The sequence below is a fragment of the Notolabrus celidotus genome, chromosome 8 (assembly GCF_009762535.1).
Source record: "Notolabrus celidotus isolate fNotCel1 chromosome 8, fNotCel1.pri, whole genome shotgun sequence".
NCBI lineage: Eukaryota > Metazoa > Chordata > Actinopteri > Labriformes > Labridae > Notolabrus > Notolabrus celidotus.
In genome coordinates this window covers 20,569,261-20,583,453 of record NC_048279.1, presented here as the reverse complement: position 1 = coordinate 20,583,453, position 14,193 = coordinate 20,569,261, and the positions used below count along the sequence as shown (strand labels likewise).

The 14,193-nt window shown below is 42.8% G+C and overlaps 4 protein-coding genes across 5 annotated transcripts in view; all 4 read left to right on the top strand.

The window, feature by feature from the left end:
• LOC117818002 (protocadherin gamma-C5-like) overlaps positions 1–14,193 on the top strand; it is a 163,265-nt gene that overhangs the window by 38,637 nt on the left and 110,435 nt on the right. The gene's annotated exons all lie outside the window — the stretch shown is intronic.
• Positions 494–2,926, top strand: LOC117817526 (protocadherin gamma-A5-like). The gene has a single exon (XM_034690266.1). It carries the CDS (start codon positions 494–496, stop codon positions 2,924–2,926), a length of 2,433 nt encoding a protein of 810 aa, XP_034546157.1.
• Positions 3,647–9,487, top strand: LOC117817525 (protocadherin gamma-B5-like). Its single transcript, XM_034690265.1, has 5 exons — positions 3,647–4,334; positions 5,214–6,079; positions 7,004–7,065; positions 7,147–7,438; positions 8,723–9,487. Exons 1-5 carry the CDS (start codon positions 3,647–3,649, stop codon positions 9,485–9,487), a joined length of 2,673 nt encoding a protein of 890 aa, XP_034546156.1.
• LOC117818011 (protocadherin gamma-A2-like) lies at positions 10,844–13,398 on the top strand. Its single transcript, XM_034690866.1, has one exon. The coding sequence runs from the start codon at positions 10,844–10,846 to the stop codon at positions 13,271–13,273; it is 2,430 nt and encodes an 809-aa protein (XP_034546757.1). The 3' UTR covers positions 13,274–13,398.

Below are 14,193 nucleotides of genomic sequence, written 5' to 3'. Positions count from 1 at the left end.
TCTTTTTACCACATTTCTCCTTGCTGCCCTGCAGTTTTCTCTTCTTCTTAATACCTGTATGTCACTTCAACGCTTTGGCTACATCTGCCTATTTGAATTAAAACAATTTACATACACACATTGTAATCAGCAATTAAAGTTAAATAAAACGTAAGCAGTTTCACAACTGCTTTTCAGTGAGAATTTTAATCCTCTTTTTCTTTTTTCTTTTCTTTCAACTAATTGACGTTGCTCTTTTCATATTGGACTCTAAGTGCCGCTGTTGGTCTATGGAGCACTCGTGAGGCTTTTTAAATGCTGCTAACCCCACAGTTCTTCTGCTAGAGTGCTGTGGAGAGCTGGGCATCCAGTCGTGTTTTTCTTGTGATTCCCAGTCCTGTGTATTCGTTGTTTCATTTTGGATTAAACCGACTTCAACTTCAGGATTTTACCTGGTTATATGCCATTTTTTCCGCCATATGTTTTGTGGAGTTGAGTGGATTGCTTCGGGAATATGTCTTTAATCAGCAGTAAAACCACGATAAAAAGGCAAGTAAGGGCCTTCATCCTTGTTTTTTTCTTTGACGTTGCTGTCTGTCAGATACGTTACTCCGTTCTAGAGGAGATGAGAAAGGGCTCCTTTGTGGGAAATGTAGCTGAAGATTTAGGCATCGACGCTACAAGACTGGTATCAGGCGGTGCCCGGATTGTTAGCAGCGATAGCAGCGAGTATATAAGACTGGATATAGACAAAGGGAATCTTGTGGTGGGGGAAAGGATAGACAGAGAGCAGCTCTGCGGGCAGACATCGCCCTGTAGCCTGAATTTTGAAATGATAATGATGAATCCAATGCAATTACATAGCGTCGTAGTGGAAGTGTTGGATGTTAATGATAATGCCCCTGTGTTTCACGAGAAAGAAGTGCATGTCGAAATAGTAGAATCTGCTCTCCCAGGGACAGAAATATTACAGGAGAGTGCTACAGACCCTGACGTTGGCATTAACGCCTTACACGGCTATATATTACACCCAACAACGCATTTCAATATCAAAGTCATGTCAAGCCCAAATGGTCACAAATATGCTCAGCTGTATCTTTCTAATGCTTTAGACCGCGAGAAAGAGAAGAAGCTGCTCCTCACATTGACTGCTGTGGACGGCGGTGAGCCACAACGAACAGGGACACTGAAAATACATGTAACTGTGCGAGACACTAATGACAATGCTCCGGTTTTTACGCAATCATTATTTAAGGCGACCGTCAAAGAAAATGTTCCAAAGGGAACTTTAGTGCTGAGCGTGAGCGCAACGGATGCAGATGAAGGAATGAATGGCCATGTTACATATCACTTTAATCGTATGTCAGGTAATGTAGCTGAACTATTTAATCTAGATGAAAACAGCGGAGATTTAACTGTAAACGGTGCCATCGATTATGAAGAAAATAAAATAGTTGAGATTGGTGTGCAGGCGAAAGACCAAGGCGGACAAAGTACATCAACTAAAGTAATAATTGAGGTTACGGATGTAAATGACAACCCCCCTGTAATAACACTGACCTCGTTTTCCAATGCTATTGCAGAGGATTCTCCCAGTGAGACTACTGTGGCAATCATCAACGTGAAAGATCTAGATTCCGGCAAAAATGGCAGAGTAGACTGCTCAATTAATGGCAATATCCCGTTTGCAATCCACTCATCTCTAAAGAATTATTACACTCTGGTAACAAACGGCGTCCTTGACAGGGAACGTGATCCTGAATACAACATCACTTTCACAGCCGTAGATGAAGGGAGCCCACCACTGTCAACTAACAAGACAATAACACTCCGAATATCTGACGTCAATGATAATGCTCCCGTGTTTGAACAGAGTTATTATGAGGCTAATATCATGGAGAATAACTCACCAGGATTGTCTGTGTTCTCTGTGAAAGCGCACGACTTGGACTCCGGCCCAAACGCTCGTGTGTCTTATCTGCTTATTGAAAGTCATTTGAATGGTAACCCCATATCAACCTATATATCCGTTAACGCAGGAGACGGAGTTATACAGGCGATTCGATCATTTGATTTTGAGCAAATAAAAACTATAAATATATTTGTCAAAGCGCAAGATGGAGGCTCCCCTCCTCTAAGCAGCAACACCACAGTTAAAATAAATATTCAAGACCAGAACGACAACCCCCCTCAGGTTCTGTACCCGGTCCAGACTGGAGGCTCAGTGGTGGCTGAGATGGTTCCTCGTGCAGCAGATGTGGGCTATCTGGTGTCTAAAGTGGTGGCTGTTGATGTGGACTCTGGACAGAATGCCTGGTTGTCGTATAAACTGCAGAAAGCCACAGACAGGGCGCTGTTTGAAGTGGGCTTACAGAATGGAGAAATCAGAACTATCCGCCAAGTGAGTGATAAAGATGCTGTGAAACAAAGACTGACTGTTATAGTGGAGGACAACGGGCAGCCGTCTCGTTCAGCTACAGTCATTGTGAACGTGGCGGTGGCGGACAGCTTCCCTGAAGTGCTGTCAGAGTTCACTGACTTTACCCACGACAAGGAATACAATGATAACCTGACTTTTTACTTAGTGCTGGCTCTGGCTGTAGTGTCCTTCCTCTTCATCACGTGTTTGGTGGTTATCATATCAGTGAAAATCTACAGATGGAGACAGTCTCGCGTCACGTATCACTCCAATCTTCCTGTGATTCCATATTATCCACCACGTTACTCAGACACTATGGGCACAGGGACTCTGCCACACGTGTACAATTACGAGGTGTGCAGGACGACTGACTCCAGAAGGAGTGACTGTAAGTTCGGCATAGCTGGGAGTCAGAACGTGCTGATAATGGACCCCAGCTCTACAGGGACCATGCAGCGGATACAGAGTGAGAAGAGCATCCTGGATGAACCAGACTCTCCTTTGGAGGTGAGGCCTTTGAGAAAATGATCATGTTCTATTACACTGTGGTCTCCTTGGTCCTTCAAAATATATAGTTGGCGTTTCAGAACCTCTATCGTGGACAGCTCCACCCTCTAGTGTTTAAAAGTCCTTCATTTACTGCTACTTATTTGACCATTAACAGAAAACTGAACATTTAAGAAATTATTTGTATATATGTTTTTTTCGTAAAATTATTCTTATAGCCTACATATAAAACATAATATTAGGTATGCAACTCATTTCAAATCAAAAGGAGAATAGAGGTTATTTTCTTATTTTTTACAGACATATGATTATTTTGGTTAACATGTTGTTTATTTATCAATTTTTTTTCATTAAACCAAACGTAGTTTTGGTTTGCTGTCTCATATAAGTAATACATTGTTGCAGCTCTGGTCTATGATTCAAGCTCTTCTGCACCAATGTAATATTTTTTCTTATTTCTGGTTGTACTCATGGTATTCAGGCTTTGGACAGTAAGGGACGCTGTTGGTCAGTGAAACAAGTGTTGAGAGTTGATTGAGAGGAGGCAGAGCTCTCATTTCCCTGCTTCAGCTGAGGAGAAGGAGGATAAGGCTTAGTGTGAGGTTTGCCATCAGGAATACGACAATATATTCACCCAGAAGAAGGATTTAGTACTCAAAGGATTTTTTAAATGCAAGTTTGTTTGTGTTCACAGTGGATTTTCTCTAACAGACTGTCGGTGTCACATTTTTTATGGGTGAAATGGCGTTTGGAAAATTTCCTTTTTGCGGAGAGAGGCGTTTGTGTAGCAGGTCAATATGGCCGTTCGTGCTGTTCCTTTCGTCCTTCAGTCACATCGTATCTGGCCAGATCAGGTATACAATTCCGGAGGAGCTGAAAAGGGGTTCTCTTATTGGAAACGTAGCTCAAGACCTTGGTTTGGATGTACAAAGGCTTCGCTCTGGCCGTGCCCGTATCGTGACTCGGCAAAGCATCCAGTACACCGAGCTGAAAACAGACAAAGGCGTTTTAGTCGTGAATGAGAGGATCGACCGAGAGCAGCTTTGTGGAGACGCCACCCCGTGCAGCTTCAGCTTTGAGGTGATTTTAGAAAATCCTATGGAGTTGCACAGAGTAACAGTAGAAATCACCGATATTAATGACAACTCTCCTACATTTAGAAAGGAGGAAATTAAATTTGAAATCAGCGAATCTGCCACACTGGGATCACGCTTTTTGTTACCCAGTGCTGAAGACGCAGATGTTGGCAGTAACGGTCTCCAGAAATATATCCTTACTACCAACGATATATTTGGTTTGAAGCAGCATTCGAGTCCAGATGGCCGAAAATATGCGGAGATGATCCTACAAAAATCTTTAGACAGAGAGAGCGAGCCAAGATTATCATTAAAGCTCATCGCTGTCGACGGTGGAAACCCGCAAAGATCTGGTACAGTAAATATAGATATTACTGTTCTCGACGCAAATGATAATCCACCCATTTTTAACCAGTCTCTTTATAGGGCTACGGTCCCAGAAAATGCATTAAAGGGCACTTATATCACGACAGTGAATGCAAGCGATGCTGACAGCGGATCAAACGGCCTCGTCACTTACAGATTTTCGAACATGAAAGAGCAGCTGTCTGACATTTTTCATTTAGATGAAATGACCGGAACTGTTACAGTCTTAGGGCAAGTGGACTTTGAAAAAGATAAGAAATATGAGATTATGATTGAGGCTACGGATCAAGGAGGTCTTACAGATTCAAGTAAGGTGCTTATTGAAATTGTCGACGTGAATGATAATGCACCTGTCATAAATGTTATGTCATTCTCCAGCCCTGTGCCGGAGGATTCTGCCCCCGGTACAACTGTAGCGATAATTAATGTGATTGACTTAGACTCAGAGCAAAATGGGCAAATTATTTGCACGACAGACAACAGCCTCCCGTTTGAGATCAAATCAACTTTAACTAATTACTATGCATTAGTAACAGACTCAGTCTTTGACAGGGAAGTTGTTCCGGAATATAACATAACAGTGAGGGCCACAGATTCCGGATCGCCATCTTTATCAAGTACAACAATAATGCGTCTGAAAATCTCTGATGTGAATGACAATGCCCCGGTATTTGAAAAAAGTAGCTATGTCTCTCATGTCACAGAGAACAATTCTCCAGGATCGTCCATATTTTCTGTCAGAGCACAAGATGCCGACTGGAATCAGAATGCAAGAATTTCGTACTTTCTCGAAGAGACACAGATTAATGGTAGCCCAACTTCCTCTTATGTCTCTATAAACACCGAAACTGGAGCTATTCATGCAGTGCGCTATTTCGACTATGAACAAATTAAACACATTGAACTGGTAGTTAAAGCGCAGGATGGAGGCTCCCCTCCTCTCAGCAGCAACGTCACAGTGAAAATAGTGATCCAGGACCAGAACGACAACCCCCCTCAGGTCCTGTACCCGGTCCAGACTGGAGGCTCAGTGGTAGCTGAGATGGTGCCTCGTGCAGCAGATGTGGGTTATCTGGTGACTAAAGTGGTGGCTGTTGATGTGGACTCTGGACAGAATGCCTGGCTGTCGTATAAACTGCAGAAAGCCACAGACAGGGCGCTGTTTGAAGTGGGCTTACAGAATGGAGAAATTAGAACTATCCGCCAAGTGAGTGATAAAGATGCTGTGAAACAAAGACTGACTGTTATAGTGGAGGACAACGGGCAGCCGTCTCGTTCAGCTACAGTCGTTGTGAACGTGGCGGTGGCGGACAGCTTCCCTGAGGTGCTGTCAGAGTTCACTGACTTTACCCACGACAAGGAGTACAATGACAACCTGACTTTTTACTTAGTGCTGGCTTTGGCTGTGGTGTCCTTCCTCTTCATCACGTGTTTGGTGGTTATCATATCAGTGAAAATCTACAGATGGAGACAGTCTCGGGTCCTGTATCACTCCAATCTGCCTGTGATTCCATATTATCCACCACGTTACTCAGACACTATGGGCACAGGGACCCTCCCACACGTGTACAATTACGAGGTGTGCAGGACGACTGACTCCAGAAGGAGTGACTGTAAGTTCGGCATAGCTGGTAGTCAGAACGTGCTGATAATGGACCCCAACTCTACAGGGACCATGCAGCGGATACAGAGTGAGAAGAGCATCCTGGATGAACCAGACTCTCCTCTTGAGGTTAGTTTAAGAATTAAACCTTACTATTTGTCGTGGTTTTGCTTTTATGCTTATTGTCGTTGACAGGGGACCGTCTCGCAATGAGCTTCCATTTTCAGTACCAGGGACAGCGATTGCATTACCATCACTCATTGTTTTCATGTTCACAACTTAACTAAACAAAAAAGGTGACCAACATTCACTGACAGGTGTAAGGACTGTACTGCCATTTTATTAATTTTTTTTCTAATTATTTTCTTCTTTTGATGCTAAAGAGAACTGATATTTTTTTATGGCAACATGATGCATAATTAGGGGGTAATACACTCTTCTTTTACTTACTCTCCTAAAATTTTTACGATCATGACCTTAATGTTCCACATTGCTGGCTGTTATTTTTTGGTCTGACTTTCTCTATCTGAAGGAAGTATTTAATATTTGATGATAAAACCATTTTCATTCAGGCTTGTAGCCTGGAGACAGAGCTGCAGTGCTGGGTAGTTTCACACACTGAGAATTGTATGTCAAAATCGTTGAAAGTTGTTGACTATGTGTGCATTTAATCATGTGAGTGTAAGTTTATTGTGCTTCCTATGTTCATTTATTCTATATTTTTTTTAGGAATAGTGGGTTATATTGTTCTCTCGACATTGTTAACACCTTAGATTGAACGGAAAATAGTTGGTTTTCATCAGTATTGCACTTTGCCTGGCTCTTCCTCAGTTTAAACTCTAAGGGACGCTGTTGATCAGTAAAACAGAGGCTAGTGTTCTTGCTGGGACAGAGGAGAGAAAGAGGTGGGAGGAAAACAGTTTTCATACGAGGAGGCACTCGATGGAAATCTATACGCTTCAAACGAGCAGTTTGGGTATACAGTCATCAGCGACTTTGTTTCAAATTAATGCATCACAGTTTACCTGGAATATAATTCGCTTTTCTTTGTAGCCGTGGGACTTGGTTTTCCGTTTTTATAAGGATTTGTATTCCAACGCCATGGGGATACGCCAGTGCGGGTGCGGAACATGGCTGTTGTTTGAGACACGTTCATGGCAATTGTTCATTCTTGTCTCTATGATTTCCACCATCAGCGGCCAGATCCGTTATTCGATCCCAGAGGAGATGAAGAAAGGCTCTCTTGTTGGTAATGTTGCTCAAGATCTTGGTTTGGATCTGAAACGGCTCCGTTCTGGTCGGGCCCGTATCGTGACAGGAGAAAATAACCAGTATACCGAGCTGAAGACGGACAAAGGGATTCTCGTTGTGAATGAGAGAATCGACAGAGAGGAGCTTTGCGGAGACGTGACACCGTGCAGCTTTAGCTTCGAAATCATTCTTGAAAATCCAATTGAACTGCACCGAGTGACTATAGAAATATTAGATGTGAATGACCACGCACCAACATTTAAAAACAATGAAATTAATCTAGAAATTAGTGAATCTGCAACAGTAGGATCGCATTTCGACTTAGAAAGTGCCTATGACCCGGACGCAGGTATTCACAGCCTGCAAAATTATGTTTTATCTCCGAATGATAATTTCGTGTTAAAGCAACAGTCCAACGCCGATGGAATTAAACTCGCTGTCATGATTTTACAGAAGCCATTAGACAGAGAGTTGATTCCACGCCTCACTCTGAAGCTGATTGCAGTTGACGGAGGAACACCGCAGCGATCTGGTACAGTGAATATAGATATTACTGTTATTGATGTCAATGATAACCGTCCCGTATTTAATCAGTCATTGTACACTGCTACTGTAACAGAAAATGCACCAGTAGGAACATATATTACGACCGTGAATGCTTCAGACGCAGATAGTGGGTCTAATGGGTTAGTAACATATTATTTTTCCAATCTATATGGGAAGTCTCGTGAATTATTTGAAATAGACGGGTTATCTGGTAAAATAACTGTTGCGGGTAATATTGATTTCGAAAAAGACAAAAAATTTGAATTAAGAGTGATCGCTAAAGACCAGGGCGGCCTCAGTGAGTCAACCAAAGTTGTTATTGACGTCATTGACATAAATGATAATTCTCCAGTTATCAATATTATGTCTTTCTCCAGCCTGATTTTAGAGGATGTCCCTCCGGGTACCACCATAGCTGTTTTTAATGTAAAAGATGCAGACTCAGAAAGAAACGGTCTAATAACATGCTCAATGGATTCTCGTCTTCCTTTCAAAATCCAGTCGTCCTTAACAAATTACTACAATTTACTGTCAGATGCTCCCTTTGATCGTGAAACAAATCCTGATTACAACATAACCATAACTGCAACTGATTCAGGATCACCCCCGCTTTCCACAAAAACAACTTTACACCTAAGAATGTCTGATGTAAACGATAATGCTCCCCTCTTTACTAAACCGAGTTATTCTGCATCAATCTTTGAAAATAATATCGCTGGAATTTCAATATTCAGCATTAGCGCACGAGATTCTGACTGGAATCAAAACGCCCGAATTTCCTACTTTCTGGAGGACACACGGGTTAGTGGTAGCCCAGTTTCTTCTTACGTTTCTATAAACTCTGAAACTGGGGTCCTACACGCAGTGCGCTCTTTTGACTATGAACAAATCAAGCAGCTAGAATTCACCGTCAGAGCGCAGGATGGAGGCTCCCCTCCACTCAGTAGCAACGTGTCATTGAAAATAGTGATCCAGGACCAGAACGACAACCCCCCTCAGGTCCTGTACCCGGTCCAGACTGGAGGCTCAGTGGTGGCTGAGATGGTTCCTCGTGCAGCAGATGTGGGCTATCTGGTGACTAAAGTGGTGGCTGTTGATGTGGACTCTGGACAGAATGCCTGGCTGTCGTATAAACTGCAGAAAGCCACAGACAGGGCGCTGTTTGAAGTGGGCTTACAGAATGGAGAAATCAGAACTATCCGCCAAGTGAGTGATAAAGATGCTGTGAAACAAAGACTGACTGTTATAGTGGAGGACAACGGGCAGCCGTCTCGTTCAGCTACAGTCATTGTGAACGTGGCGGTGGCGGACAGCTTCCCTGAAGTGCTGTCAGAGTTCACTGACTTTACCCACGACAAGGAATACAATGACAACCTGACTTTTTACTTAGTGCTGGCTCTTGCTGTTGTGTCCTTCCTCTTCATCACGTGTTTGGTGGTTATTATATCAGTGAAAATCTACAGATGGAGACAGTCTCGGGTCATGTATCACTCCAATCTGCCTGTGATTCCATATTATCCACCACGTTACTCAGACACTATGGCCACAGGGACCCTCCCACACGTGTACAATTACGAGGTGTGCAGGACGACTGACTCCAGAAGGAGTGACTGTAAGTTCGGCATAGCTGGTAGTCAGAACGTGCTGATAATGGACCCCAGCTCTACAGGAACCATGCAGCGGATACAGAGTGAGAAGAGCATCCTGGACGAACCAGACTCTCCTCTTGAGGTTGGTTAAAGTCTTGCATTTTGTGTTAAATGGAGTTTTAATCTAGTGTTGTTTTTCATTATAGTTGTATTAATTTATATAAATAAGCTGTCGCTGAAATGAACTCTATTGACTCTACAAACGATTTCACGTCAGTTACAATACACATTTTGCAGATCCGAGCATCTACCTTTCCAACAATGTACATTTGATACTTTAGGGAAATATTATCTTGTGCTTTTGTGCTTGCTTTGGTATGCCTAAGTCTTTTTTCCACATTTCGTTGACATCCCATTGAGTGGGTAATTTAGAACAAGCAGTCAAGAAAAGTTTCATCGCTAAAGCCTGCATGATATGTTAGTAGGATCATTTGTCGTCGTTATACGTTGTTGCAGCTTTAATGGTGTACAGAACAAGCGCACCTCTTCAGTGACGTCATGTCACTCACACACTAGTCATCAATGAACTCATTATCCGGGGAGATTGTTGTGTGCTAGACTTTATTATTCCTTTTTGCTTTCTCAAGTTTCCGCACTTAATCCGTCACAAACAAGGATTTAAACTTACTTCGAGAAAGGGCCTGCCTTTTTTCCCCTCGTCAGTGCCTTTCAGTACCATGGACAGCGCAGAACTGAGTCGGCTGAGCGCAACCTTCCCTTTTGCAGTCTGTGTCAGTGTTGTTAGCTTTTATTACGTGTGTGTGTGTGTGTGTGTGTGTGTGTGTGTGTGTGTGTGTGTGTGTGTGTGTGTCTGTGTGTGTGTGTGTCTGTCTGTCTGTCTGTCTGTCTGTCTGTCTGTCTGTCTGTCTGTCTGTGAGAGAGAGAGTGAGTGAGAGAGAGAGAGAGTGAGAGAGTGTGTGTGTGTGTGTGTGTGTGTGTGTGTGTGTGTGTGTGTGTGTGTGTGTGTGTGTGTGTGTGTGTGTGTGTGTGTGTGTGAGTGTGAGTGTGAGTGTGAGTGTGAGTGTGAGTGTGAGTGAGAGAGAGAGAGAGAGAGAGAGAGAGAGAGAGATAAATATATCACTCAGCACAGCAAGTTGTCATTAATTTAAGAACTTGGTTTATGAACAATTTTTTTCTTTACCATATAACAATCCACAAAAAAACATTATTGGGTGTAGTTCAGTGAATTCAACTCACAGGGACGCTGTTGACCAGTTTGCTGAGGTTTCAGAGCTCATTGCAGCTGTACCTCCCTCATCCTATTTAAAATGTTACGGAGAAGGAGAAAGATTTAAGGGCACATTTCGAGAGAAGGGGCTGATCGAACACGGAGATAGTAACCAAATAATCTTGGGATTGTGGATTATTCATCATATATATTTTAATCTACGCCGCCTGTGCTGGATAAGGTTTTTTTTTAAAGACATTTTATTCTGTGGACGGGAGCATGTCGGATAGAACAATGGAACTGCAAGTAGGACCACTGTTAATGTTCATGGCGTTTGCTTCTCTCGGCTCTGTCTTCGGACAGATCAGCTACTCTATTCCTGAAGAGATGGCGAAAGGATCTTTAGTCGGTAACATTGCACAAGATTTGGGTTTGGATGTGAAACGACTGAAATCAGGAAAAGCCCGTGTTTATACCGGAGAAGGTACGGAATACATCGAGCTGAATAAAGAGAGGGGTGTCCTTTTAATCAAAGAGAGGATAGACAGAGAAGCGCTCTGTGGACAGACGACGCCCTGTGCCCTGGATTTTCAAATCATTTTGGAGAATCCAATGCAGTTTTACAGCGTCACTGTCGAAATTAAAGACATTAACGATAACGCCCCCGGTTTTAAAAACAGTGAAATGAAATTTGACATCAGTGAGATGTCTCAAATTGGATCGAAATTTGTCCTAGAAAAGGCTATTGACGTCGACGTTGGTGTAAATGGCCTTCAGGGCTATTCTCTGAGTTCAAGTGACGCCTTCACTTTGAATCCATATAGAATAGGCAGCAGTAGGAATGTTGAAATGGTGTTAAAGAGGCCTCTGGACCGAGAGAAAACGGAGCGGTTGTCTTTAGTATTGACAGCTGCAGATGGTGGTGACCCGCAGTTATCTGGAACTATAAAAATTGGAATCAACGTTTTAGACGCTAATGATAATTCCCCTGTCTGTGCTCAAGCAGAGTATAAGGCTAATGTAAAAGAGAACTCGGTGAAAGGAACCGTTCTAACCACGATCAGCGCGTCTGATGCTGATGAGGGTCCGCACGGTCACGTTCAATATTCAATTTCTCACGTCCCTGATGGCGCATCAGACTTATTCGATGTTGGCATAGAAACAGGCGTGTTCACGTTAGTTGGAAAACTAGATTATGAAAAATTTCGGCATTATGAGGTAGATGTTCAGGCATCAGATGAAGGTGGTAACTCAGATGTATGTAAAGTTATAATTGAAGTCCTGGACACAAATGACAACCCACCAACAATTAATATTATGTCGACGTCGTCTAGTATAAATGAAGATGTCAATCCAGGCACAGTCCTGACAATGATGAACGTCCAGGATCGAGATTCTAATGAAAACGGTAAAGTTAATTGTGTTTTAAATGAAAATATAAATTTTGCAATAAAGTCAACATCAAATAACTTCTTTACTTTAGTAACGGACAGTGACTTAGACAGAGAGAGAGCCTCTCAGTATAACATCACAGTTACCTGCTCTGATGAGGGAGTGCCCTCCCTCTCCAGCAGCGTCACTCTCACCTTACAGATCTCTGATGTGAATGACAACGCGCCTGTCTTTGAGAGGAGCTCATATGAGGCCTACATTGTAGAAAACAACACACCAGGCCTCTCTGTATTCACAGTGAAAGCCAGAGACGCTGACTGGAACCAGAATGCCCGTGTTTCTTACATCCTGGAGGACTCCTCTGTGAACGGAGTGGCAGTCTCCTCATATGTGTCCGTTAGTGCTGATAGTGGAGTCATTCATGCAGTGCGCTCTTTTGACTACGAGCAGATCAAAGACTTCCAGTTTCGCGTAAAGGCGCAGGATGGGGGCTCCCCTCCCCTCAGTAGCAACGTGACAGTGAAAATGGTGATCCAGGACCAGAACGACAACCCCCCTCAGGTCCTGTATCCAGTCCAGACTGGAGGCTCAGTGGTGGCTGAGATGGTTCCTCGTGCAGCAGATGTGGGCTATCTGGTGACTAAAGTGGTGGCTGTTGATGTGGACTCTGGACAGAATGCCTGGCTGTCGTATAAACTGCAGAAAGCCACAGACAGGGCGCTGTTTGAAGTGGGCTTACAGAATGGAGAAATCAGAACTATCCGCCAAGTGAGTGATAAAGATGCTGTGAAACAAAGACTGACTGTTATAGTGGAGGACAACGGGCAGCCTTCTCGTTCAGCTACAGTCATTGTGAACGTGGCGGTGGCGGACAGCTTCCCTGAAGTGCTGTCAGAGTTCACTGACTTTACCCACGACAAGGAGTACAATGATAACCTGACCTTTTATTTAGTGCTTGCTTTGGCTGTAGTGTCCTTTCTCTTCATCACGTGTTTGGTGGTTATTATCTCAGTGAAAATCTACAGATGGAGACAGTCTCGCGTCATGTATCACTCCAATCTGCCTGTGATTCCATATTATCCACCACGGTACTCAGACACTATGGCCACAGGGACTCTACCGCACGTGTACAATTACGAAGTGTGCAGGACGACTGACTCCAGAAAGAGTGACTGTAAGTTCGGCATAGCTGGTAGTCAGAACGTGCTGATCATGGACCCCAGCTCTACAGGAACCATGCAGCGGATACAGAGTGAAAAGAGCATCCTGGATGAACCAGACTCTCCTCTGGAGGTTGGTCTTAGTTCTGCCTTTTAGTCATATACATTCTTCATCTAATGTTGATTGTCTTTATTCGATGGTTTATATGAATCTTTTGAATAGCTTCCACCGACAACTCATGTTTTAGCTTTGAGTGTATATCTGAAATAATTTTGAATATGTTCTTGTGCTCAACATTGCAACGTATTCCTTTGGTCTATGCATGTTTGAGTCCTGGATGCTCTGGAGATTTGTGACACTGCGCACATTTGTTCCTTGCCTTTGCGTTGTAGAACGTAAACAAGTTGTGTCTCGAGTCGTGCATTTGTTAGTCGTTAAGTCGACTTAATTTTGCTCACAGTAATGTTGGCCTTTTGAATACAATGTTGGGTGTATTTTGCTGGAAAGTAGGTCAAGCTTTTCTATTAAACTTTGATTTTCTTTGAAGATTTGTACCTCTGGGGGATTGCTATGTTAACAGAACACTGGATATTTTTGTATCACTCTATATTTACAATTTCTCGGGTTTTAGGATGATTCTGTTGATACTTTCAGCCTGTCCCCCTTTTTCCCTTTGTTTTTCAATTCAGCACCCTGGACAGCGCCACTGTCGTCCTCATTTCTAAAAGTTTATTTAAGCCTGACTCAAAACAGCTCGTTGCTACAGTGTGACCTGTTTCAACATTGTTTTTTTTAAATACAAATGCATATTTTCAAGTCTTTATAGTCCTTATGATTGTTTTGAGAAATACATGTTTTTTTCGTATGAATGGTGTGTACAAACAAATATACATCCATCCGCAACGAGTTGCATTAAGCATACTTTTTGCAGGCTATTAAACTTAGAATAATGACACATTATTGCATAACTTGCTTTTATTGTCAATAACACACTAATCAGTGATGAATGTAAATAATTTACCTTCTGATTTTGATAACCACGTGTCAAATTATCGAAAGGCGTTTAAAGAAGCGTG

Bases quoted from the DNA above. Each gene is read 5' to 3' on its own strand.
- LOC117817525 (XM_034690265.1), top strand. From the start codon at position 3,647: ATGGCGTTTGGAAAATTTCCTTTTTGCGGAGAGAGGCGTTTGTGTAGC. The intron at 7,066-7,146 runs GTGCGGGTGCGG...TTCCACCATCAG, and splicing joins AACGCCATGGGGATACGCCA to CGGCCAGATCCGTTATTCGA. The intron at 7,439-8,722 runs GTGAATGACCAC...ATAGTGATCCAG, and splicing joins TGACTATAGAAATATTAGAT to GACCAGAACGACAACCCCCC.
- LOC117818011 (XM_034690866.1), top strand. From the start codon at position 10,844: ATGTCGGATAGAACAATGGAACTGCAAGTAGGACCACTGTTAATGTTC.
- LOC117817526 (XM_034690266.1), top strand. From the start codon at position 494: ATGTCTTTAATCAGCAGTAAAACCACGATAAAAAGGCAAGTAAGGGCC.